Source organism: Propithecus coquereli, unplaced genomic scaffold, assembly GCF_000956105.1.
Source record: "Propithecus coquereli isolate 6110/MARCELLA unplaced genomic scaffold, Pcoq_1.0 Scaffold619, whole genome shotgun sequence".
Taxonomy (NCBI): domain Eukaryota; kingdom Metazoa; phylum Chordata; class Mammalia; order Primates; family Indriidae; genus Propithecus; species Propithecus coquereli.
In genome coordinates, this window is record NW_012152163.1 from 703,385 (window position 1) to 729,914 (window position 26,530).

A 26,530-nucleotide genomic window follows, 5' to 3' on the forward strand; every position below is an offset into this window, starting at 1 on the left:
ACCTTAGCCTCTCAGAGTGCTGGGATTACAGGTGTGAGCCGCCGCGCCCGGCCACAGTTATTAAATGTATCAGCAATGGGGACAATGGACCCCGCCCACCCGCAGAGTCTCTGGATGGTCCTGGACAAATCACAGTCCCTCTGCAGGCCCTGGATTTCGAAGGATGCTCTAAGCCTGGACACTTCAAACAGGCAGGTGCAGGGTAGCGGTTGAGGGAATGAATTCTGGACTCCAAAGGCCTGTGCTCACACATGGCCTTGTTATTGATTTCCGTGCAGCCGCAGGCCGGCTCCTTCATCTCTCAGCCTCAGTTTCCCAACAGCCACCTCCTAGGTGCAGAATAATGAGATTGCACATCTACTGCCTGGAGCAGTGCCTGGTACACAGTGGGTCCCGAATTCTGGGGTCAAGTTCAGGTTCAGCTATCCTGCCCACCCCACCTAGTTTCCCGCTTGGTTGCCCCCACCCTGGAGCATCTGGAAAAGGGACAGAGGGTGACAGAGGCCCTAGGGGAGACCTACTGAGTGGTGGTGGTAGGTGGGCTCAGGGTCAGACCCAGGCAGTTGGGGGTCTGCCGGAAGGATGGAGGCCTGAGTCCAGGCGCCCCGTCCCTGACACCTCTTCCCCTAGGTCCCTCCAGACGTGATGGCCCAGCCATGGCTGTCCTGCTTCCTGCTTCTTGCCCTCATGGTGTCTGGTGGGTGCCTCCCCTCCCCCACCATAGCAGCACTAAACTGGGGACCCTCAGCAGGACCCTCCAGAAGGGAGGGGCCATCCCTCATCAGCAAACATCCAGCTCCCGCCGCCGCCGGCCCTGCGCGTAGCTGCCCTGGGGAGGCCTGGGGAGGAATGCAGACCCGGGCGGGTGGGCTGGATTGGCCCCAGGACAGGTGTGGCTCCCAGGGGAACGGGCGGGAGTCAGGTTTTGCAGGCATGTCCAGACGTTCCAACACTCTGTGTCCCTACAGTGGCAGCCAATGTGGCCCCGAAGTTCCTGGCCAACATGACGGTAGTGACCCTGCCTGAGGACCTGCCGGTGGGTGAGTGATGGTCCCTGTGTCGGGACTGTGCCAAGCCCTTTCCCACGAGGCAGTCCCGGAGTGCCGTCCCTGCAGCGCCACGGCTCCTCATGGGACAAGGGTGGCATGGAGGGAGTTTGCTCAGTTCCAGGAGCTTGTTTTCTCCTCTTCAGCTTTTGGATCAGAAGCAGCGTCCCCAGGGCTGTGAGATGTACCTCCCGGGCCCTCACGGCGCCACATAATCAGAATCGCCCTGTTTCCTCTCTTTTTCAGTCTTTCTGATTTCCGCAGGGAGACAGGATCTGCTGGGGCCATTCTCCCTGCCCCGCTCCGCTTGCTAACCTCCCCCACGCGCAGTCCCCTCTGCTTGCAGGGCGAGGGCGGGCTTCGGGCGCCGCCTTCCGCAGCAGCCGGCTGCCTTGCTTTGCCTTCGCTGTTTTTATTTGCAGAGTTACGTTCTATCTATGCCAGCTGAGATGGGTTTTGCAATCTAAAGTTTGCTTTTGAAATAAATGTATTTACATGAAATAGAATAATCAGCCAATTTAGAGACGATCGTAAATAGTGTTGCGCAGACACGGCAATGGCCACGGCAGAGGTCGCAGCAGAGGTCACAGCGGTGGTGCAGGAACACGGTTTCGGATGGATCCAGAGGCCTGGATACCACACTCCCAGAGGGCGGGACATAGGCTGGGGAAGCAGAAACAACAGGTGACCCTATTTGCTGGGCCTCTAGGTAACAGAGGCACAGACAAGGGGGAGCCTCAGGCCATTCCCTCCCTACAGAGCTCCTGGCGTCAGGCAGCTTCTCCTACCTCCAGGCTCCGCCTTCCCTGGGGGTGCCCCCGCCCCTCTGCCCAGGACAGCTCACTGAGACCCATTCCAGCCAGTGGGAGGCGGAAGCGGCCAGGCGGGATTGTCCCTCTCTGCTAAGGACAGGCTCCAGATTTCACACACGTTCTTCTGCTTGCATCTCATCGGCCAGAACTAAGCCGCACGCCCACACCGAGCTGCGGGGCCTGAGAAATGTGGACTCAGCTCTGGTCGGCCTCGCGCCCAGCTCCACATCCACGGGTCTGTTATTCCGAGAGAAAGGGAGGGTGTGGCTGTTGGGGGACAACTCGCAGTCTTTGTCTCACTGTTGGAATGGGATCCAGGAATATCTAAAGCTACCAGATGAAGCAAGAGACTGGATCATAGAAGGTGAAGCCCAGAGTCTGCCCTGGGATTCAGGAGCCAGCATCTGAGTACACGAGGAAAGAGTGGGGAACGGGCTTTGAAGTCGTGAAGGCTTTGTCCATTTGGAAGTGGTTGCTGGGACAGCAAAGTCTATTAAGGGTTATATTAGTCAAGATTTAGAGCCCAGGATGAGGGAGGAGATAGTTTCACTCTGAGATGGCACAATCTTCCCTGGAGGACGGGCTGAGGTCAAATGATTTGATATCTATGAATATTCTTTGTAAGAACAGAGAAGTACTGTATATATATTAAAGATATTTACATATATTTTCACAGCTGTTTTGTCCTAGATAAAAATAAATACATAGAGGCCGGGTGCGGTGGCTCACGCCTGTAATCCTAGCACTCTGGGAGGCCGAGGTGGGAGGATTGCTTGAGCTCAGGAGTTGGAGACCAGCCTGAGCAAGAGTGAGACCCCATCTCTACTAAAAATAGAAAAATTAGCCAGGCATGGTGGCGCATGCCTGTAGTCCCAGCTACTCGGGAGGCTGAGGCAAGAGGCTCGCTTGAGTCCAGGAGTTTGAGGTTGCTGTGAGCTACGATGACATCACTGCACTCTATCAGAGGTGACAGAATGAGACTCTGTCTCAAAAAAAAAAAAAGGAAAAGAAAAATGAAAATAAGTAAACACACACACACCTCTCCAAACAAATGTCACAAATACATGTAACGCAAACGCACTCACAAGCTCCATCCTCCTGGCCACCCTTTAATAACTAAATGCAACTACTTGAGTCCCCTCCCTTGTTTCAGAGACTCCTCCTGTGCATGTCGTTTTGGGGCTTGTGGCTCACTTCCTTGTCCTGCCGCACTCTGTCTGGCAGCTTCTTCCCACTGCCAATGCTGCTGCTTCTCCCCACTTCATCTTGCCCCAAGCTTGCACCGGGCTGCGTCTTCTGTTGTACGTCACGGCTTGCACTGAAGGTCTGGGGATAAGAGAAGAGATTACGACACACAGCACGAAACCATCACCACTGCTGCTCTCGTCCACTGGCCATGCCAGCCTCGTGGGTGCTGCTGAGGGCCAGGCCTGCCAACACGTGCCCAAGGCTTACCTGACCCATGCCGTGGGGCCCCGCACACTCCTCCCTCTCCAGCCTCCCTGGGACGTGGAGATCTGGGAACTGTGATGTGGACACTGACGTCTCAGCAGAACACTGGCCCAGTGGCCTTCCTGGGGGAGGGGCCCATGCCAGGGAGGGATTGGGACCAAACCTTTTGAGTTGGAGCTGGAGACGCTGGGACCATTGCCATTTTTAGTCTTCTCTTACCAAAGCTCGGTATTGCGATTCCAGGGAGGGCAGGCGAGCGGGCTGCCCACCCCACTGCCCCACTGCCCCCGGTGCAGTCAGAGTGACTCCCCCAGAGGAAACCAGGACACTGTTATCAAAAGGCCTCTAAATGGCTGCTGAGTAACAACGTCCTGACCACAGGGGTGGGAGCCCTGAGGACTGGGGAGCTTCCAGATTTCAGGTCTAGCTGTGTGCAGAGAAGCCAGGCGCCCGGCTCAAGCCTCATGGACAACTCGGCCCTGAAAGAGGTGGCGATGGACCCTAGGCAGCCCCTGTTCCATCCCCAGGTGCCGAGGCCTTCTGGTTGGTAGCCGAAGACCGGGACAATGACCCTCTCACGTATGGGATTAGTGGCTTGTATGCATCCTTCTTCACTGTCACCGCGAACACCGGGCAAGTGAGGCTTGCCGGCCTTCTGGACTTCGAGGTAAAGGGAAGGGAGGCAGAGCCAGCCTGGGAGTGGGGGGCGCCTGGCTTGTGCTCCCGCCGGCAGGGAGTCATCTTGGGCCCCTTCTCTCCGCCTGCTGCAGACACTCAACTCTTTCAGCATCGACATCTCCGCAAAAGACAACTACAACTCAGTGAGTCGGAGCGTGGGGGAGCGGAGGGTGGCCCCGGGAGAGCCTACGCCTGACTGTGTCCCCACCTCGAGCAAGCAGAGAGCGCCCCAGTCAACAAACAACGAATCTAATGTTTACTTAGATCAAAATTAGACTTGTCTATTTTGTGCCATACAATATCACCAATATTTTAGTATTTATTATTAATTGATTTTAATTATATCCACATATTGTTATATTGCCTTAAAGCTTTTTTGTTTACATCATATTATATATTATATATAATTACGTATAAATATATTATTTAAATTATAAACACACAATTAAGTATACTATTAATTTATATTAATATAAATGTTGATTAGAAAACGATGTCAAATACCTCCTCACCCTCGCACCTCCAAGGCGATCACTTCCAACTCCCTTGGCTGAATGTGCTGGCATCTACCCTCTTATTTCTAAATGACATGCTTATGCCGCTGTGTCTCGTGTCTGTGGAAGTTGAGGGTTCTGTCTCTAAAATATTCCCTAAACTCTATCCATTTAAAAAAATTGTTTTAGTCACTTGGATATTCATGCATACACTCTCTTTGTAAACATTTGAAAAATTGCAGATAAAGCTAAAGTGGCCTTGGACAGCCCTTCCCAGCCACTCCACTGAAGCGAGCACCGTGGCTATCCTTTCGTAGCACTCACTAAGGGCTTAGGGACATCTCTGCCTCCACGGAAGAAGGTCATGTTTTTGGGTGTCTGCACACACGAGTCTCTCGTTTCTTGTAACATCTGTATCCGGTGTGGGAACACACCATGGCTCTGTAGCTGGTCCCTTGACAGACACTTAGGTTGTTCTCACCTTTACACTCGTCAAACAGAGCTAAAATGCACATCCTGTGACAAGGTAGGCACATTTTAGATTTTAAAAGATTAACTGATGATGTGTGCAGCTTACTTTCAAATAGCTCAGAAAACATGGAGAGCGAGAGAAAAAGCAAAGGATAGGTCGATCTGGAGGAAGGCACCAGGAGTTCTTTGTGCTATCCTTGCAACTTTTCTGGCATTTCGAATCACATTTTCTGGGCTCACCTGGGCTTTCTCACCTGCAGGTGCAGAAGGTAATGCATGTGATCGTGGAGGACAGAAATGACAACGCACCTGTCTTCCAGAACACTGCGTTCTCCACCAGCATTGATGAGGTGACATCTGCCTTAACTCAGTGGGGACAAGGGGCATCCCAAAGCATTTCTCAGAGCGGGAAGGGCCAGAGGCAGCTGGTGGGACTCCAGGACCGGGAAAAGCCTCTCCTAGAAGGGGAAGCTGCAGGGACCAAATCCAGGGGATACGACCCCCCAGTAGTTACAACAACATTTTGCACTCAGATTGGATTGGAGTTCTTTCAGTTGTGAAAGCAAAAAAACCAAAAAGAGTGTTAATTTTCTCATGTATGTGAAAAATTTAGAGGCACCTCTAACTTCAGGCATGGCTGGATCCAGGCACTCAAACCAGGTCATCGAGAAGATGTCTCTCTCCACCCCTCAGCTCTCTTTCTCTTGTTGCCTCCATCCTGGGGGCGGGGAGGCAGTTCTCCTACGTGGGGATGAGAGCATTCTCCGGCAGCTTTGGGCTCACATCCCACTGGCTTTGCAGCTTCAGCAGAAAAACTGTCTCTTTCTCAGTGGTTCCAGCCCAAAAGCCAGGGCTGACTTTCACGGCTCATTTTGGGTCATGTGCCCATCCTTGAACCAATTTCGGGGCATAAAGGACTGTGTTTGGCATGGTCTGCACCTTGGGCCTTCCCCTGAGCAAGCAAGGGCAGGCGGTCCCGCCGGGACTAACGGGTGGGGAGGAGGCGGCCGAGCGGTTGCTGGGCGGCAAGCACAGCGCCACTCCTGAGACTTCATTACCACGCCGCTGCCAGGACCTTCGAGCTGGGGGCCAGATATGTGAGGCCCAGACAGTCGTGACAGGCTCTGATCAAGCACCTGTGTGCCAGGCACTGTCCTAGGTGCTGAGCTTACCTGGTTGCCACTCTCCTTAGTCACACCTAGTGAAGAGCACAGCGAGGGACCGGCGAGAATTATTTCAGGCGGTGTTGACCCCGAGAAGAGCACGGAATGAGGCGATGTGCAGAAAGTGACTGCAGAGGGGCTGCTTTAGGTTGAGTGGTCAGGAAAAGCTTTTCTGAGTAGGCGACATCTGAAAAGAGACTTGAATGGCAAGAGGGAGCCGGCCGTGGGAAGCTCCGGGGAAAGGACGTTCCAGGCAGGGAACAGCAGGGGCGAAGGCCCTGAGGTGGGCATGAGCTTGGCCAGCGTGGCCGGAGGTAGAGGGTGAGGAGGAGCTGAGGGCAGAGAGCTCGGCGGTGGCCTGACCTCAGAGGGCACGGAAGCCGTCTGCACCACATTCTGGCCAGAATGGGCGAAACTTGGAGGGTTTTAAGCACAAGACTGATGCGGTCTGATTCATGATTTTAAAAGATCGCCTTGGCTGCTGTTAGGAAGTATTGAGGCTCTGAACGGGACTCCAGGAGCAAAGGCCTCCAGGGAGAAGTTTCTAGCTCTATAGGGCTGTGTTTGAAATCCCTGGCTGTAGGCTAGAGAGAGCCCACGGGGATGTCTGAGCAGGGCAGTGGCACAGTGAGACTGGGTTCCAGAATGATCCTCGTTCTGGTCCTGAGGGGCTCTGCAAATCAGAAGGTGCTCAGTGGTGGTGAGGCCACATCGGGGAGGGGGGACCCTGCCCTGCCCCACCCCCAGCTGCCTCTAGAGGCGCAGCCCAGGTGGGAAGGAGAGGGAGACCTCGCCCACGGTGAGGCGCCCGAAGCTCAGGAGGGCGGCGGCCAATGAGCGAGAGAAGCGCTGGGTTTGCGCCCCCGGGTGACGAGTGCCTCCCTGCAGACCCTGCCCGTGGGCAGCGTGGTGTTCTCCGTGCTGGCGGTGGACAAAGACACGGGCTCGGCGGGCGCGGTGGTGTACTCCATAGAGCAGGTGTGCGTGTGGCAGGGGCGAGGGGGAGCCACCAGGGGGCAGCATGTCCACGGGCAACCCACGGTCCCCAGGCCAACCTCGGGCCCAGCCCCGGACCTCCCCTGCCCGGTTGCCTGAGGAGCTGCAAGGGCAGCTGCCCAGTTCTCCTGCAGACCCACTCACTGTGACGCCTCCATTTTTTGAGCACCAGCTACGTGTCTGGCACATACCTTATAGTTGTCCCTCTGTATCCTCGCGGGGGACGGGCTCCAGGACCCCCTGAGATAACAAAATCTGCGGATGCTCAAGTCCCTGACATAAAATGGCGTTGTCTTTGCAAATAGGCTGCGCACATCGCCCCGCATACTTTCAATCATCTCTAGACCGCTCACAACGCCAGTCCAGCACTGTATTGTCTAGAGAATAAGGACAGCGCAAAGTCTGCGCGTGTTCGGCTCACAGCTCCTCCTTTCAGCCCGCTGGGGCCCTGCCTCCAGCCCCGCTGCCTGGAGGGGAAACAGAGGCTCGGGGAGGTTCGTGACTGGGTGGAGGTGGCACTGCTGCCAGTGGTAGAGCTGGGACCCGGCCCGTCTCTCAGAGCAGGGTCCTGGGGCGGGGCTGGCCGGAGCAGTCTGGCCTGAGTGTGCTCTGCCTCAGGTCATCCCTAGTACTGGGGACAGCGGGCATCTCTTCCGGATCCTGGCCAACGGCTCCGTCGTGCTCGACGGCAGCCTCAGCTACAGCAGCAAGAGCGCCTTCTACCAGCTGCAGCTGGAGGCCTGCGTGAGTGGGGCGCGAGGGGCGGGGCAGGGCGGGCTCTGGGCCGGCCCGGCTCATGGCGGCCGCCTCCCTCAGGACTCGGGCGGCATGTACGAAGGCAGCGTCATCGCCCAGTGCTCCTCGCCTGTCTTCCTGTCCATCTCCGTGGTCGACCAGGCTGACCTGGACCCCCAGTTTGTCAGGGAGTTTTACTCGGCCACTGTGTCCGAGGACGCAGCCAAGGTGCGCTGGGGACCTGCGGGTCTGGCGGGGGCGACGGGCGGGGGAAGGGACAGTCCTGAGCAGGCCTCCTTCCAGGGAACCTCAGTGCTGAAGGTGGAGGCTGTGGACGGTGACAAAGGCATCAATGACCCTGTGACCTACAGCATCACCGGTGAGAACGGGGTGTCCCCAGGTTGCGGCTGGGCCAGGGCGGATGTGCAGCTCTGTCAGGGCCACTGGAAGCAGCTGCCCCGTCTGCCTCCTCCCCAGACTCCACGAGGCCTGGCTGGTTTGACATTGGGGGGGACGGGGTCGTCAGAGTCAATGCTCCCCTGGACCGCGAGCAGCTGCTGGCGGAGGACGAGGAGGTGCGGCTGCGGGTCACGGTGAGCGAGGGCTCCACCTCCCCCCCCACTCTCTGCCCTCTGACCTCTGATCACTCGCTCTCTGAGCACTGGTTCTCTGCCCCCTGCCCTCTGTCCTCTGCTCTGCACCTCAGGCCACCGAGGCACGCCCCAACATCCATGGGGAGGAGGCCAAGGCGAGCACCTGGGTCACACTGAGGGTGACGGACGTCAATGACCACAAACCTGAGTTTTACAACTGCAGCCTCGCGGCCTGCACCTTCACCGCCCAAGAGGCCTGCGGCAACTTCTCCGGCTACGTGGACGAGCATGCCTCCCCCCGCATCCCCGTCGACGGCCTCACCATGGCGGCCTACGACCCAGACAAGGCAGGCGTGGCGGCAGCGCGGGGCGGCGGGGCGGGGAGGGTGAATGGTGGGCGATGCTGAGAGGAGGGGGCGATGGGTGGCCAGTGATGTGGGTAATTGCGGGTGTTGGGGTGCTGGGCAGGGTGGGTACAGCGCAGTCTGAGTGTTAGGCTGGGGGACACTCTTTTAAATGGGATTGGGGGGCACTGGGGGGCAACTCGGGTGTCGCTGGAACGTGAATAACTGGGTGGTGTTCGGCGGTATTGGGTGCGCTGAGTTGGTATGAAGTGTTATGTGGAGGATGGCGTCGGGTGGCGTTAGGTTGGTGGCTGTGTCGAGCTGGAGGCAGCGTTTGCTGAGGGGTGACACTGGCCACTGGGGTGACGTGGGGTGTGAGGGTGTTTGCTGTTGCAGTGGGCGGCAGAGCACGGACGGGAAGCCTTTGCGGGGTGGGGGCGCGTGCCCAGGCGCTGTCTCCCCGGCGCAGTCCGGCCCCACAGTGCCGGGACAGTCCTCTTCTAGTGAGCGCCCAGCCGCAGGGACTAGTGACCAGCCTGACCTCCTGGGCCCTCTGGCCTCGGTCTTTTGAGAGCCCCCCTCGTGGGACCTCATCAGCGGGGCTTCCCGCGGCAGGAGCCTGCGGTCAGAGAGTGGACAAAGACGCAGGCGGACGCGGTGCGGGGAGGGGACCCCGCGACACAGCTCAACTTTACAGGGCCGCAATGGCACCTTTCTGCTGTCCCTGGGGGGCCCTGATGCACAAGCCTTCAGCGTGTCCCCCGAGCGGGCGGTGGGCTCCGCCGACGTGCAGGTGCTGGTGAGGGTGTCGGCGCTGGTGGACCACGAGCAGCGGACGGTGATGGTGGTGCAGGTGGGGGCTGCTCTGGAGAACCGGGGCGGGGGAGGCCAGGGGCACTCGGGCCCCAGTGCCAAAGCCCCTTACTTTGTCCTCAGGTCGTGGCCACGGACTCAGCCAGCCAGAATGCCTCCATCGCCACGGCGACCATCCACCTTAGAGACATCAATGACCACAGGCCCACGTTCCCCCAGAGTCTGTATGTCCTCACTGTGTCAGAGCACAGTGCCACTGGCTCTGTGGTCACCAGCAGCGTCCATGTGAGTGATGTGGACACAGCTGGGCCAGGCTGGGAGGGACACACAGAGGGGACAGACCTGGGGATGGTGGCCCTGCCCGGGTCTCTGTGGCATCCGATGACATTGGCCTCAGCGTGCATGCATGTGTGAGTGTGAGCGTGGTGTGTGGGGTTCTCCTTTTGTGTCAGGAAGCGTGGCAGCCCTGTCCCCAGGAGCTGTATGGGTGGCTGTGAGTGCGTCGCCTCCATGCCATCTCTCTGCCTCCCAGGCCACGGACCCAGACACCGGGGAGTGGGGCAGTGTCACCTACAGCCTGCTCCCAGGAAACGGGTAAGGGCTCGGGGAGGGCCGAGGGCAGGGGCGTGCGGGGCCAGGCCTGCCTCTCTGCCTCGTGGCTGGAATAGGGGAGCTGGAGAGGACATGGGCGTTCAGTTACGTTTCAGTTTCAGAGAAACAATGACTTGTTTTCTTAGAATAAGTATGTTGCAAATATTGCAGGGGACACACCGAATATTTGTCCTTGTGTATCTGAACTTCACATTTAAGTGGGCATCTTGTATTTTCACTTGCTGAATCCGGCCACCCTGAGCAGGGAAGACCTCTTTGAGGTGGACCGAGTCTCGGGGACAGTGACAGTGAAGAACGGCATGCTGCTGGACCGGGAAGTTCAGGCCGTGTACTACCTGACACTGCAGGCGACGGACGGCGGGGACCAGTCCACCTCCACCACGCTGCAGATCCACCTGCTGGACATCAACGACAACGCGCCTGTGGTCAGCGGCTCCTACAACGTCTTTGTCCAGGAGGAGGAAGGCAACGTCTCTGTGACCATCCAGGTGTGAGCCCAGCCTGGCCGGTGGGCAGGCCAGGGAGAGGGGACCAAGCCAGGCTCTGTGGTCCTGCTGGCCTTGGCTGTGTGGCTCTGGGAAAGTCACTCAGTGTCTCTGGGCCTCTGTTTCCCCTTTGGAAAATGAAAACGTCATAGCCTTATTCACAGGTCACTGGGGAATAATCGGGTAGCATGTAAAGTGCTCAGCACAGGCCTGGCACAGAGCAAGCCCTCGAAGACATGTTGTGCTTTTTTTTTTTTTTTAATAGAGACAGGGTCTCACTTTGTCACCCAGACTGGAACTCCTGGGCTCAAGCGATCCTCCTGCTTCAGCTTCCCAAGCAGCTGGGTGTACACACCACCATGCCCGGCTCATTTTTCAATTGTTTGTAGAGACGGGGTCTCACTATGTTGTTCAGGCTGGCCTCAAACTCCTGGCCTCAAGCGGTCGTCCTGCCTTGGCTGTTCTTTTTTATTTACACCCCTGCCTCATTCCAAAAGGGACTGAGGTAGCTCAGATAAAAAGTACGATAAAAAGATGAGGAAAGTAAGAAAAAGGAGAAAATAAAGACGGCACTGCTAAAGGGCGCAGAGGTGGGGTTAGCACCGGAGCTGGGTGGCGTCTAGGAGTGGGCTGCAAGCTCTGTGCTGAGCTTCGCAGTGGCCACAGCAGAAGGGGAAATGAGGCCAGTGGCCAGGCTCTCAGGGCTTGTGAGGTAAAAAGCCACTGGCGGCTCCAGAGAAACACGCTGGAGAAGCTCCTGTCCTAGTCCTGAGGAGTTCAGAATCTTCAGCCCGAGACATCTGAAAGGGGGTCTTGTGAGGAGTGGGAAACCAGCTCCCCAGAATGACAATCTGGTGGCCACAGAGCCCTCCCATCTTTTCAGGGCTATGTGGTTTCCAGAGCATGTTCCCATCCCTGCAAAGCAGGTGGCCTAATGGTTCCCATTTCGCAGGTGAAAACAGGCTCAGAAACATTAAGTGACTTTTCTGTGGTTGCACAGCCAGTAAATGGCAGCGCCAGGGCTGCAGCCCAGACCTCTCCAGCCTCGGGACCTGGGCCTGTCCTTCCTGCCTGGTACTTGTCGCCCTGGTCCGCGAGCTCCTTGGACTTGTTGCTGTGACCAAGGAGCCCAGCGCAGCCCTGGGAAGCACTAGCAGCAGAGGATGAGCAGACAGGACCAGGCTTTTGGAAACACCATCTCTGGCTGCTTACAAAGGATGCGTTTAATAAACAAGATCCCAACAGAATTGGAATGAAAGAGATGAAGGTGGGATGGGCAGGGAGGAAGGGGAAAGAACTGGTTCTGGGTCAGAGTAGCACAGGTCACCCCACTGGGTTCAAATCCACATTTGCTGAGCACCTACTATGGACCTGGTCCTTTGCTGGGACCTGGGTCCTCAGAGATGAATCCACCATAATTCCTGTCCCCAGGTGGCTCTCAGTTAGGGGGAGGGTGCCAGACAGTTACCCAATGGTGTCACTTGTGGTGTGTTGAAGGTAGCACAGGGGTTGTGGAAGCCCAGGGGGGGCACCAGTCTGGCCTGGAGCTGGGCAGAGAAGGTGTAGAGGGCATTCGAGTGAGGGAACAGCACGTGCAAAGGCCTGGTGGCATGGAAGAACCTGTTGTGTTATTCATGCCGGGTCACCCCAAAGGCAGACCAGGCGCGTGTTGGGGGCCCTTGCAGAACAGGAACGCTCTCTTTCTCTCTCTCACACACACACACTCACACACAAATTGGGTGAGGAAGAAGCTATTTAAAAGATATAGTACCCCAGCCTGGGCAACATAGTGAGACCCCCATCTCTACAAAAAGTAAAAAAATTAGCCGGGGGTGGCGGCACACACCTGTAGTCTCAGCTACTCGGGAGGCTGAGGCGGGAGGATCACTTGAGCCCAGGAGTTCATGGTTGCAGTGAGCTGTGATCATGTCACTGTACTCCAGCCTGGGTGACACAGAGACCCTCTCTCAAAAAAGAAAAAAAAAAAAAGATAAAATAAAAATATAGCTCTGAAGTAGTCATCATGGGAAAATCAGAATCTTGTTGGCCTTCGCACTTACTTTATGTGTTAATATTTTTAAAAATTTTTTGAATGTCTACAATATATTTCTCCCATATCCCCTTCCCACGAGAATATCGGCCCCGTAAGGGAACTATGTGGATTACAGCTCTGTTGCTAGCAGCTAGAACAGGGCCAGGCTTGTTGTAGGTACGCAGTAAACATTTGTGAGGTGAAAGAATAGCCTCAGTGCTTAAGACCTCAAGAGCTCTCGCAAGCTGTTGATCTGAGCCTCTGAGGTGGGAAACTGAGGCTGCAGGCTGGCCGGTGTGCCACTGGCTCCAGGCCCGATCACGGCCCACGTGGGCCGGCGCAGGGTTAGGCCAAGGGGGAGTGGCTGGGGGCTGGGGGCACCTGATAGCCAACGGCAACCCCTGCTTATCTGCACAGGCCCATGACGACGACCAGCCTGGCACCAACAACAGCCGTCTGCTCTTCAGCCTGCTGCCTGGGCCCTACAGCCACAACTTCTCTGTGGACCCCGACACAGGGTTCCTCAGAAACCTGGGGCCCCTGGACCGAGAGGCCATCGACCCCGCCCTGAACGGCCGCATTGTGCTGACTGTGCTTGTGTCTGACTGTGGCGTGCCTGTCTGCAGCACCAAAGTGAATGTCACCATCACTGTGGAGGTGTGGCCTGGCTCAGCCAGGGGCAGGGTGCCAGGATGGGCCTGAGGGCCTGCTGGCCCTGGGTTGGGGGCTCCCAAGCAGATGGCCAGGCCCCCACCAGCTCACGTCGTATTTCTGCCCTTCGCGATATGGTGGGTGGGAGACGTCTGCAGCAGCTGTCTGGGTCGTGACACTGCGCACCAGCTGTGTGGTCCTAGACGATCACTCAGCTTCCCTGGGCCCTCAGCTTCCTTATCTGTAGAATGGGGATGAAAAGAGCATAAAAATTAAGCGAGTTAATTAGTGGAAAGTGCTTCAAAGAGTGCCTGACCCAGAGAAGGTATCAGTAAATATCGGCCCTATCAGTCACGAAGCCCTACCTGAGACCCAGCACAGTTCGAAGGCAAAGACACGGGGTGAAAATCAGCATTGACAGTGTCTACTGCACACTGGCCCTGCAAGGTAGAGATAGTTATTACCATTTTATTGATCAAGAAACTGAGGCTCAGAGAGGTTCAGTACCTTGCCTAGGGTTGCAGAATGGGGTTTTGAACCCAGTCAGTCTGGTTCTAGGGCAGCCATCAGCCCCCAGTCACCTTCCTTTGGAAAAGTGTAACAAATGTGCATCCACACCGTGCCCGTGATGTAGACCACACCCCCTAGGGTTGTACAGTGCACAGCCTGCCCCACCACACATAGCAGCCCTGTGTCCCACTGGGTTGTGATCTGCCACTTTCCTATAAGGATCAGCGAGTGAGACCTCAGGGGAAATGGAGAAACAGAAGCATGATTAGGACTTGCTGGCTGTCCTTAGGGCAGGGGTGGGCTGTAAAAGAAGAATCAAGCAGAACTGCATTTTCTGAGGGAGCGGGTCCCTTCGCCCCTGTGAGCAGACCTCACAACTGCCCTGCGAGTGGGGACTACTACCCCATTTTCCAGATGAGGACACTGAGGCCAAGAGAGGGCAAGGTCACACATGAGGCAGAGGTGGAACGGGATTTGACTCAGAGCTGCACCCTTAGCCATGCCTGTGAGTTAGGGCACCCTTGCGAATGCAGCCGGCATGTGTGCATGGAGCCGGTGATGCCCTCTGGGAAATCACCATCAGAAAGGACATCTAGTTAAGAGGGAGAGAGCTTTGTCTTCCAAGATGTCCATTCTAGGCTTATTCAGAAAAACAAATGCTTGTGATGTCCCCCACCTGTGAGCAGCCCCGGGGAAGGGCCAGAGCGCTTGGTATCCTCCAAGCACAGGCCAGTGCTGGGGAGAGAGAGCAGCAGGCAGAGTGGCCTCCAGGCTATGACAACAGTTTCCAGGGCTCCAGCTGTGCTGGCCAGCTGGGGAGGGAAGGCAAAAGAGAAAACAGCTGGTGTCCAAGGGCAGGACCAGGTCTGAGCTCACACGGGGTCCTGGAGCTCAGCTCTGCCTGAGCACAGAGCTGGTGCTGTGGGGTCAGTGGACTGCAGGAGGGACAGCAGGAGGAGGGGACGAGGGAAAGCACGGGCCACAGGCCCTTTGTAGACACATAACAGTATCAGTGCCAACACAGTAAACCCAAGAGATGGGGAGGCGGGCCGGGCCAGATGGACACAGGGCCAGAGCCTGCCTTCCGGAAGGCAGGGTCTGAAGCAGTCCTGAGCTGTGTCCGAGGACCAGGACGCAGTGGGGCTTCCTGGCGGTGTGTGAGAAGCCGCAGCGGTCCCTCCACATGCCTCCAAGCCCCTGGTGTATGTGTGGCCTGGGCAAGTTCCCTCCTTGCAAAGCCTGTGCCCTCACGGGGAAGGGGGCAGCGCGGTCTGAGGGGACAGCATAGAGTCCGACCCTTGGGCAAAGGAATGACTGCTTTCTCAGAGTGGCTCCAGGGACAGTGAACCTCAGGGAGAGGGGGAGCCGGGACTCAGGCCCGACTCTCCCTCAGGACATCAACGATAACCTGCCGGTCTTCAACCAGTCCAGCTACCGCTTCCTGGTGCAGGAGAGGCGTCCAGGTGCGTCCTCCCTCGGCCTGGCGGGGCCCTGGGGCTGGGGCCCGGTGTGGCCTGGAGTGCCCCAGAGAGGTGAGGGCAGGGCAGACTCCCACTGGCTGGGCCAGGGGTCCCTCTGAGCTCTTCCCCCCTGCGCAGGGGAGCTGGTGGGCGTGCTGGAGGCCCGTGATGCAGACCACACGGAAGCAAACAACCGCATCAGCTTCAGCCTGTCGGGGAGCGGCGCCAACAGCTTCGCGATCCGAGGCTTGGTGCTGGGGTCCGGGTGGGCTGAGGGCCGAATCCGGCTGCCCCCGGACTTGACTCTGGACTATGAGGCACGGCCTTTCTTCAATCTGACAGTGAGCGCCGAGAACCCAGACCCCCAGGGGGCCGAGGCCACGGCAGAAGTCCTCGTGGCCGTGGAGGACGTGAACGACGAACCACCCGCCCTGGACTCGGCCTCGCTCCGGGGCATCCTTGTGGCCGAGAACGGCTCGCAGCACGGCCACGTGGCGGAGGTGGTTGCCTGCGACGCGGACACGGAGGCCCAGCTGGAGATACAGCCTGCGAACGTCCTCTGTACCAAAGGCGGGGTCGACGTGGGCAGCCCGTGCCGCGGCTGGTTCTCTGTGGTGGCCAACGGCTCTGTGTACGTCAGTCAGAGCGAGGCCATCGACTACGAGGCCTGTGACCTGGTCACGCTGGTCGTGCGGGCCTGGGACCTCACCACGGACCCCGGCTTCCAGGCCTGCAGCAGCAATGGTAAGGTGGCCTGGCCCGCAGGGCGCGGCAGGCTGTGGCTTAGGGGCTGAGCCCCACAGGGTCCGGGTTCAGATCCTGGCACCATCCCTTCCCAGGTGTGGCACCGGCGAGTCCCAACCCCTCTCTGAGCCTCAGTTTCCCCATCTGTCCCATAGAGTTGGGTAGTAAATGGGAAGATTAAATGGGAAAAAGTGTTTGGTGCGATGCCCGGCATACGGCAGCGCCTAACTGAGGCCGCTGCTCTGCGAGGCGGTGTGAGAGAGGGTCACACTTCACACCTGTTCATGCCCCACCGCTGTCACCAAATGGCGACGGTAGCCACATCAACAGCTGGCACACACCCAGTTTTTACCACGGCCAGGAGCGACGCCAGCCCCCCGTGAGCATTTCCTCATTTTCCTTCCACGCAACCCATGCGGTAGGTGGTCCCTGTCCAATTTTATAGGTGAGGAAACTGAGGCAGACAGTGGGCGTTTGAATAACCAGCTTACACAGTTAAAAAGTGTCAGGGGAGGGCCGGGCGCGGTGGCTCACGCCTGTAATCCTAGCACTCTGGGAGGCCGAGGTGGGCAGATTGTTTGAGCTCAGGAGTTCGAGACCAGCCTGAGCAAGAGTGAGACCCCGCCTCTACTAAAAATTAGAAAGAAATTAATCGGCCAACTAAAAATATATAGAAAAAATTAGCCGGGCGTGGTGGCACGTGCCTGTAGTCCCAGCTACTTGGGAGGCTGAGGCAGAAGCATCACTTGAGCCCAGGAGTTTGAGGTTGCTGGGAGCTAGGCTGACGCCACGGCACTCTAGCCTGGGCAATACAGTGGGACTCTGTCTCAAAAAAAAAAAAAAAAGTGTCAGGGGAATGTCGTGGCCAGGTGGGATGTACCTAGGCCGGGCCCACTTTGCTGTGTGGCTTTGACAAGCTGCTTCTCGCTGAGGTCTGGGGGCCACACTCGCACCCGCACAGGCCAGAGAAGACTGAGTGGCGCCACCAGGGTCAGGGGTGCGGGTGATGCCTGGGGGAGGCGGCAGGGAGTGTGGCTGGGACTCAGGCTCTTCCAGCCAGGCCTCTGCCCAGAGCCAGAGCCAGCGGACCTTGCTTCCCTAGGAAGCCTCCTCGTTACCATCCAGGACGTGAATGACAACGCACCCTATTTCCTGCCTGAGAATAAGACTTTCGGTAAGCAGCAGCCCTCGTCACACACCCTGCTCTACCGGGACTGCCCTCGAGCAGCCCCCACAGACCCTCCTCAGGCCTCAGGGCTCCCTTACAAAGGCAGGAAGGCCTCTATTCTTGCCTCCCCCAAGGGTTGCAATAGGAAGAGACACCTAAGGTTTCATTCCAGCTCTGTCCCACTTGATGTCTGACCTTGGGCCAGACCCCCCCTCTCTGGGCCTCAGTTTTCCCATCTGTACAATGGGAGGTGGATGGCTTGCTAACTACTGGCCCAGTGGCAGCTGTAACAGGGGTCTCTTTTGGTGGAGAGGCTGTGGGCAGGTTTGGGGGATGAGCCCTGAGCTGGGCTTGTGGCCAGTTGTGGTCCAGGTAGGCCCTTCCCTGACCCCACTGACACCCTTCCTGTCCACACCTGTAGTGATCATCCCAGAACTTGTGATGCCCAACCAGCAGGTGGCTTCTGTCCAGGTAGGTCTCTGGCTCTAGCCTTTGTTGGTCACATTAGCCATGGAGGACATAGGGCTAAGGCCTTCAGGCCTTTCGGCTGCTCCCCAAAATATTTTAATACTAGAAAGAAAATGTTTGGGTTCCAACATTTGAAAAAGAAAACCCTAGAAAGGAAATAAACACCTGCCTAATCAATATAATCAAACTTCGCTAATTGTTAAATTTGGTATTCATAAAAATGTCATGACCATAAAAACCACTTGTAGTCTAGATTTTTCTTACTACACCAGAATTCTTGAATATTACAGAGAACTCACAGTCATTTGTAAATTAAACAAGTTCTAAGCACAGTGGCTTACGCTTGTAATCCCAGCACTTTAGGAGGCCAGGAGCTCTAAAGCAGCCTGGGCAACATAGTGAGACCCCATCTCTACCGAAAAAAAAAAATTAACAATGTCCTTATAGTTAAATAATTTCCAGAGCCAAATTATAAAAATGCTTTTGACTTTGTATGGTGTTGGGTGAGTATGTTTATTAGGAGTTGTGGCTATACCAGGTGGGGTGAGGCCTCCCACACAGTCCTGGGACCAGGCCTGGCCTGGCTTCTCTGGGCCTCAGTTTCCCTCCGTGACAAGATCGTGGCAGGTGGCATCTGGGTGCCACTCCCTATGCTGTGGAAAGGACATGTGCACAGGAGATGGACAGAACTGGCTTTCCCCACTTGGAGCTGAGGGTGCCGCTAGAACAGGGTCTCTCTCTCTGTCTCGGAGCCTCAGTTTCCTCTTGTAAAACGAGGATAGTAATTCTTTGTCCGTAGGTTTTTTCAAGCCTTAAAACAGTCAGTTTCCCATTCTTCAGCCAACTGCATTCCAATGTCACGAGTTTAGCCATGGCTTTGAACAATTTTCTTTAAATAGACGTCTCTTTGAAACGTAAACACCAGCGTTGGCCCCATCCTGAACGGTGATGTCAGTGGACTCGCGGCTCTGTGTGTTGGTTGTGTTGTCCTCTAACGGGCACTAGAATGAGTAAAACTGTGCCGCTGCACCCCCGGTTCGTGGCCCACCAGGGGAACTGGTACTCACGTTGTTAAGCACTGGCATGAGATCCAGGGAAAGGCTCCAGGCGCACAGTGGGTGCTTGGGCGGTCTGAGCAGCTCTGTGCGGTGCTCTGTGTGACAGTGGAGAGCGGGGGAAGCAGGGCAGGAGCTCCACGTGGGAGGGACTTAGGGCAAGGATCTGTTCAGCTGTGGGGGCAGGAGCAGCAACTTGTCCAAACCTGGATCTGCAGAGCGAGCACGCCGTGTTTCCAAAGGCTTTGCTTATTTGGGGCACCCTGGGGAAGGCCGATGGAGATGATGGAGACCAGCCTCCCAAGCCACACTTGCCTCTGATCCCTGTTGGCGTATAGGGGTGACTGGCCTGGCCTGACCTCAGATGTTGTCCGACTCTTGCTCCCAGGCCAGAGACGATGACTCAGGGAACAATGGAGCCATCCTGTTCTCCATCGTCCAGGTGGATTTCATCTTTAAGGACGGGGCCACGATCCCTTGCCAGGGCTTTTTCCGGATCTCCACCTCCTCGGAGGCCGACGTGTTCACAGGCAGCATTGAGTAACTGTGGGCAGCCCCTGGATGGAGGCCGGGGAGGGGACCAAAGGGGGCTTCTAGGCAGTGAGTCTCTCATCCTGGGAGGCATACAAGTGGGTTCCAGAAGACTCCAGCTTGGATTCCAAGACTGAATCGTGCCCTCCCACCTTGCATAGGCTGGCGACCAGCCTCAATTCCACTCTCCAAGGCACCTACCAAGTGATGGTCCAGGCCCAGGATAGACCTTCTGTGGGCTCTGCCCAGAAAGCCAAAATCACCCTGAATGTGAGTGCCAGTCTGGCCCCCAGCCCCTAGTGCCCTCTGCCAGCTGCCACGTCCCAAGTGCCTCATCTCCCACATGCACTCTTCCCCCAGCTCTTCACTGTGGACCAGAGCTACCGCGTGCAGCTGCAGTTCTCCACACCCAGGGAGGAGGTGGGCGCCAACACAGAGAAGATTAAGGAGTAGGTCTGGGGAGCCCAGGAGCAGGCTGTGGGAAGAACGGGGCATGGGAGCCTGGATGGGATGTCTCTCAACCCTGCCCCTGACCAACACTTGACCTTGTCCCTTTCTGCATGTTCCCAGAAGCCCATGCCCAGCCAAGGGCAGAGGGAAGCCTGAACAGGGCTGCCATGTACAATTGTGAAGACTGTGCACTGCACAATGGCACTCTGATTGCTAAAGCATAACCCCAGCCCCAGAAGAAGGAATTTCCTTTTCTAATTTTCACAGAGGTGCTACCTGCTTAGCCAATAGTGCAGTCCAGAGGAGGTGCCCCTTTCTCATTCACGCAACTCCTAATGCCACTGGCAGAGCCCTGGCCACAGGCTCGGGCTAAGGCCCCTACCCCAAGCTTCTGTGACACTGCCCCCTCTGCAGGGCTCTCGCCCAGGCGACCAGGACTACTGTCTATGTTGTGAGTATTCAGGACATAGGCTCCGTGGCTCGGTGAGTGCCCACAGGCCCGGTGTTGGGTGAGGAGGGGAAGCAGCAGGAGGGGCCTGCTGGGGGGTCTGGGCTGCTGAGTCTTCAACCCTGCCCCCTTCCAGCGCCCGAGCCCGCTCCTACCTCGATGCCTACTTCGTCTTCTCCAATGGGTCGGCCCTGACACTTAATGAGCTGAGTGTGTGAGTGGGGCTGACCCGGGGGTGGTCTGAGTGGGAAGCCTGGGGCATGCCAATGTCCCTCGGGCCTGAGTGGGCTTCTGTGGCCAGGATGATCCGGAACGACCAGGATGCACTGATGCAGCTGCTGCAGCTGGGGCTGGTGGTGCTGGTGAGCATGGACAGGGCAGGGCAACGGGCAGGGCAGGGTGCTGGGCCTACGGCCTCCTGCACATACATGCCTCCTTCCCCAGGGCTCCCAGGAGAGCCAGGAGTCCAACCTGCCCAATGTGCTCATCAGCGTCATCATAGCTTTGGGGGTAGCTTTGCTGCTGGCCCTTGTGATCATGACTGTGGCCCTCATGTGTGTGCGGAAGAGGTACTGCTCCCACTGCCCCGTGTCTCCCACTGTCACCCTTCCCCATCACCCAAAACATTGGGGCCAGGGCGTTAGAAAGAGCTTGGGTTTAAGTATCATGTACATGTGTGTTCAATGCCCCGTGACCCGTTGTGAGATCTTGGGCGAGTCACCTCCCCTCCCTGAGCCTGTTTCCTCATCTGCAGAATGGGTATGACACTAGAGTCCTCAATGTACTTAGAGAAGCAACATGCATCTCACACCCAGCGAGACATCTGGCACATGCTACACATGTAATAAATGCTTTTTCCAACACGTGTAGAGTCAGCAGCCGTATCTGGGTTTGATTTCAAGCCTCGCCACTGGCTGGCTGTGCAGCTCTCTGCAAATCACTTGCCTTCTCTGGCTCTTCTACCCTCTGTAAAAGGAAGCCAACACTCTCACCTGCCAGCATCATGGTGAAGCCACACTCTTAGGGCCTCCACTGGGCACAGGGTGGGTGTACAGTGAAAGTGTGACCTCCTACCTCCTGTTCCCCACAGCTACCACCGGAAGCTTCGGGCTACGAAGGCTGCCAAGGAGGCCCGGAAGACAGCAGCGGGGGTGATGCCCTCAGGCCCTGCCATCCCAGGGACTAACATGTACAACACTGAGCGGTGAGCAAGGGTCAAGGGGTGGGTAAGAGACCTTATAGGGTGGCTGAGGGCCATGGCCACTTGACCAGGATTTCTCTCCAGGGCCAACCCCATGCTGAACCTCCCCACCAATGACCTGGGCTTGGAGTACTTCTCCACTGGCAACTTGGATGACATCAGGTGAGCAGTGTCCCTCACAGCCAGGCTGGCAGGTAGTGGTGGTTGAGGTGATGATGGTAGTGGTGGTGGTGATGGTGGTGGTGATGGTGGTGGCAGTGGTGGTGGTGGTGATGGCGGTGGTGGTGATGGCGATGGCGGTGGTGATGGTGATGGCGGTGGTGGTGGCGGTGGTGGTGGCAGTGGTGGTGGTGATGGCAGTGGTGGTGATCATGGTGGTGGTGGCAGTAGTGGTGGCAGTGGTTGTGGTGGTGGTGGTGGTGGCGGTGGTGGTGATGGCAGTGGTGGTGATCATGGTGGTGATGGCAGTGGTGGTGGCAGTGGTGGTGGTGATGGTGGTGGCAATGGCGGTGGTGGTGGCAGTGGTGGTGGTGATGGTGATGGTGGTGGTGGTGGCAGTGGTGGTGGTGATGGTGATGGTGGTGGTGGTGGTGATGGTGATGGCGGTGGTGGTGATGGCGATGGCGGTGGTGATGGTGATGGCAGTGGTGGTGGCAGTGGTGGTGGTGATGGTGATGGTGGTGGTGGTGGTGGTGGTGGTGGTGATGGTGATGGCGGTGGTGGCGATGGCGGTGGTGGTGGTGATGGTGATGGCGGTGGTGGTGGCAGTGGTGGTGGTGATGATGGTGATGGCGGTGGTGGTGATGTGGTGGTGGTGATGGTGATGGCGGTGGTGGTGATGGTGATGGTGGTGGTGATGGTGATGGCAGTGATGGTGATGGCGGTGGTGGTGATGGCGATGGCGGTGGTGGTGGTGATGGTGATGGTGGTGATGGCGATGGCGGTGGTGATGGTGATGGCGGTGGTGGTGGCAGTGGTGGTGGTGATGGTGATAGTGGTGGTGGTGGTGGCAGTGGTTGTGGTGGTGGTGATGGTGATGGTGGTGGTGGCGGTGGCAGTGGTGGTGGTGATGGTGATGGTGGTGGCAGTGGTGGTGGTGGTGATGCTGGTGGTGGTGGTGGTGGTAGTTCTTGGCCACAGACAGGGAAGACTGGGCCTGCCAACAACCTGAACTCCATCACCTCTCCCACAGCCTCAACTCCCTAGATGACAACTCTGTGGATCTAGACAAGAAACATCAGGAAATGAAGGCAAGATGTGGGATGAGTTGGTCCCTGGGGCTTCTGACTTGGGGTCCTTCTCCGAAGGGGTGGAGGGGTAGAGCTGGAGGGACCTGTTACTGACACAGGCAGCCTTGCCTCTCGGCATCAAGCCCCAGGAAGCCCTATGGCTTTAGAATGGGGTCCAATTTCTGCTCCTCCACTGGTTCACTTTGTGACTCTGGGTGGGTGACTTCTTGCTTCTGGTTCTGAGCTTTCTCATCTGTAAATGGGGGTCCAAACATCAACCACGCAGGGCCATTGCGAGGATTAAATAAAGCAGGCATAAAAACCACCGGCACAGACAAGTGCTTGACAATCAGGTTCCATCCTTTATGGCCTTTATATAAAAGCTGGTAGGGGTGGGGAAGAGATCTGGAGATGAAGGAACATCTAGCAAAGGAGAGAAGGTGGGCGCAAATAAACAACAGCACTGTCATTTGTTGAATAGTTTAGTTGGTTAGATTAGACCAAGAGTTCATGGCCTGGCCTGCTACTTAGAAGCACCTGAGGGGCTCTTTAGAAATACCTATGTCCAGATCACACCCAGAGACTCTGATTCCAATGGCCCAGGTGGAGCCTGGGCTTGGATATGCTGTAAAAGCTGCCCGGGGGACTCTAACGTGCAGGTGGGACTGAGAACCACGGGGACAGGTTAGTGCGCTGAGTGGAGGTGTCTCTGGAAACAGAGGAACTACTCTTTCTTCCCAATTTGAAAACCACCACTGGAGCAGAAGTTCTCTAAGGCCCATTTGAGCTGTAATAGTCTGAGAGAGAGAGAGTGTGTGTGTGTGTGTGTGTGTGTGTGTGTGTGTGTGTGCACGCGCGCATGCTGGAGGGAGGCATCCACCCCCGTGCACTCCTCTCCAGCCACAGTCTGCATCCTGGGCTTGGGCCAGTTTCTGTCCGCTGGCCGGGGGCTCCCAGCCTGACCTCATGGTTCAGTATTTATTTTCCCCTGGGGACTCCTTACTTGGAAAGATTTGGTCAACCAAAGCCTCTCTTGGGCTTTAAAATACCAGAATGTTGCACGGGGTCCAGGTGTTACCTGGCGCAGGGAATCTGGCGTAGAGTCGTCTCTGTGGGGGCTGTGGGTATTAATCCAGGTGGCCAGGCAGTGTGGCGCCCTCTGAGTGGACAGAGGCCTCCAGTGCTTCTCTGTTGGAAGATGGCTTAAGGCAAAATCTCCAATGAGCATGTCTGGGGGAGCTTTCGAAAGGGAACAGTCTTGCCTGCTGGAGCTTGTGGCCCTTGGCAGAAGATGCTGCTGTTCCTGGGAGGAGTGGAGTCAGGGTCCCCTGCGGCGGGGCTGGACCTGTGGGCTGGGAAAGGGCAGGGAGCTCTGAGAGAAGGGTATGGAGAGGGAGGGAGGAGGACCGGACACAGAGAGTCTTCAAAGCCGGAAAAGAGCTCAGACCTTGTCCTGGACGGCAGGGGTTGCTGTATTTCCAAGAAGCTGCCCAAGGCTCCACCCATCTCCTGCAGCAGTGAGTGGGCCCTGGGGGCTGCTGGGCAGGGAAGACCATGGGGCCTTCTTGGGAGCTGCCTGCCCCTCCTCTCCCTTGGCTAGTTGGGGACATGGGTGTGGCCTCTTCCCAGGAATCCCTTGGTGCTGTGACTTGTCCAAGAGCTTCACAAACGTTTGTGTGGAAGGTATGAGTGACTGGAGGGCTCAACCACTCCAACCTTTCCCAGTAACCAACAGGGAAACCGACACCAGAGAGAGGTGCTGACGTGCAAAACGTCAACAGCCTGCAGAGCAGAAGCAGACCAGAACCCAGGTCTCCAGTCTCCGGGACCGGGTCACATTATCCTGGGCAGCTCCCCACTTGGCCTCTGTCACGAGGGCTCTGCGGAGCACGGGCAGAACGCTTAGCCCCTCTGGGGCCCCTCAGATGTTCCACTGTTTACCAGGGACTGGAACAGCCCCATCTGGAAAAAGCCCTTGCTTGCAGTGCTCTGGCGAGGGCAGTGGTGGCCGGGGCTCTGGCTCTGTGGGTGTCTCCGCAGCAGAGTAGCTGTTCCAGGGGGATCAGAAGGGTGTATATGTGTGTGTGAGTGTGCAGCATGTCACAGGGCGAGGAGGAAGAGGAAGGGCAGGCGAGACAAGTGAGTGGGCATATACCAGTATGAACTGCAGGTGGGACCTGCCTGCAGGGTGGCATCCCTCTAAGGGTGGCAGAAAGAGACCTCAAGTTCAACCAGGGGCGGCGTCACACCATGGACATGCTTTAGAGCCAGCAGCACCAGTGGTCTGGCCCTTCCTGAGCAGGAGAGCTCTCTGAGCCTGTTTCCACATGTGTAGAACAGGGGACATGACCCCTCCCTCAGAGTTTCTGTGGGCAGTTGAGGCGATGGATGGACCTCGCCCACCATGGTGCCTGCTGTGGGGTGCAGATGGCAGGAACCATGCTGCACTGGCTCCTTGGCACGGGACGCAGGGCCTGGCATTATGCAGGACTAGGCAGGACACCAAAATGCTGTGGCGCATTGGGTGGGGCAAAGGCCAGAGATGTCCAGGCCCACCCCTTCACCTCATCTGCCCACCACCGCCATGGCCACCTCTGGGACATAGCCAGGAGCTGAGGCCCAGGGAGGAGCACGGGGGGACCCCAGCCAAGGAGCCATCTGGTCGTGGGTATGAAGGTCCACCGGTGCCCCCAGGGCCTGGGGAGATGGCCCATCTCGCCTGCCAGTCACACGTCCTCCCCTCTCCCCACAGGAGGAACTGCGCAGTCAGCAGGGGCCAGCTCCAGAGCCCCTGAGCGTGGTCCTGTCAGGAAGGCAGGCAGGCGTGGGGACACAGCAGCAGCAGGAGTCGTCCTTCACCAATGCTGGCCTGGACACCACAGACCTATGAGAGGCCCCCCTGCTCTTCCAGACCCCCTCGAGGAGGCCCCATCCCTCCCTAACTAGAGATGATAATATATCCTGTTGCTCAGCCTCTTTTTGCTTTTGGCCAATCACAGCAGACAGGTTGGGGAAAGATTTTATTACCAATGTATACTGTGACACTTTGTAGCCAAAAACTGTGGCTGCAGGGGCAGGGACAGGGGTACTGAGTGGTCACAAGGGACTTGTGCGGCTCACAGCACAGGAGGGACTGGAGAGGGTGGCCTTTAAGGACAACTGTGGTTGTAGAATGAGCTCATTGTCCTGTCCCCAATACCCAAGACCAGCTGTCATCTAGGCTGCCAGGGCCCCAAGACCTTCCGTGAGGCTGGCTATGACCTCCAGACCTGTCTGAGACCCTCTGGCCTTTCTCTGTCTCGGTAGCTGCCTTTGGCCTCTCTGGGAATTGTGAACCAGTGATCCAGTGGGACAGGGGATGGGCGGGGGGATCCGGCCAGGTGGGTGGGAGACAGGAGTTGGGGAAGGACCACCAACAAACAGCATGCAAGAGATGCCCCAGCAATGGGGGCCGCCACTGTGTGGAAACACACGCGCTCCATCCTACCGCCATGCTGCCCAGGGCCTCACATGCAGAGCCTTGCACACTTGGGTCCTCACACTGATCCTTGACGACTCGGAGGGCTTACCACTCAGGTTTGCATGCAGTCTCTCCCGTTCGGGGGATCTGGCCCCATTGGAGACCTCAACGCACCAGTCTGGACATCTCAGGAGCCTGACTCAGCTCTCAGGGGTGGGGGTGCTGAGCAGGTCCCCATGGTCACCAAGTGTGACCGGGAGGGAGTCGAACTGAGGGCTGAGGGGGCAATAGGGCATCAGGGCTGGCTGGGTTCGTGGGCTCATGGACACGACGGAGCTTGGTAGAGGGGTTCATTTGTGCGTTGGGGAGGGGAGGAGCCGGAAAGATGGGGATGAGAAGGCTCTAGAGGCCACCCATCCCTCGGAGGCC

At 57.3% G+C, this 26,530-nt stretch overlaps 1 protein-coding gene across 1 annotated transcript; it reads left to right on the forward strand.

Annotated features, from left to right (window-relative positions):
• Nucleotides 1-645: 645 nt before the first annotated feature.
• Nucleotides 646-25,531, forward strand: CDHR2 (cadherin-related family member 2). Its single transcript, XM_012659476.1, has 31 exons — nucleotides 646-697; nucleotides 969-1,040; nucleotides 3,838-3,977; nucleotides 4,081-4,131; nucleotides 5,214-5,303; nucleotides 7,005-7,094; nucleotides 7,731-7,856; nucleotides 7,929-8,075; nucleotides 8,151-8,226; nucleotides 8,325-8,440; nucleotides 8,554-8,787; nucleotides 9,482-9,637; nucleotides 9,721-9,882; nucleotides 10,130-10,191; nucleotides 10,454-10,697; nucleotides 13,144-13,383; nucleotides 15,281-15,350; nucleotides 15,486-16,091; nucleotides 17,194-17,265; nucleotides 17,681-17,730; nucleotides 19,171-19,322; nucleotides 19,475-19,583; nucleotides 19,674-19,762; nucleotides 20,178-20,246; nucleotides 20,348-20,425; nucleotides 20,513-20,573; nucleotides 20,656-20,780; nucleotides 21,302-21,415; nucleotides 21,497-21,574; nucleotides 22,605-22,667; nucleotides 25,372-25,531. The coding sequence occupies exons 1-31, from the start codon at nucleotides 646-648 to the stop codon at nucleotides 25,529-25,531; spliced, it is 3,954 nt and encodes a 1,317-aa protein (XP_012514930.1).
• The last annotated feature ends 999 nt before the right edge of the window (nucleotides 25,532-26,530 follow it).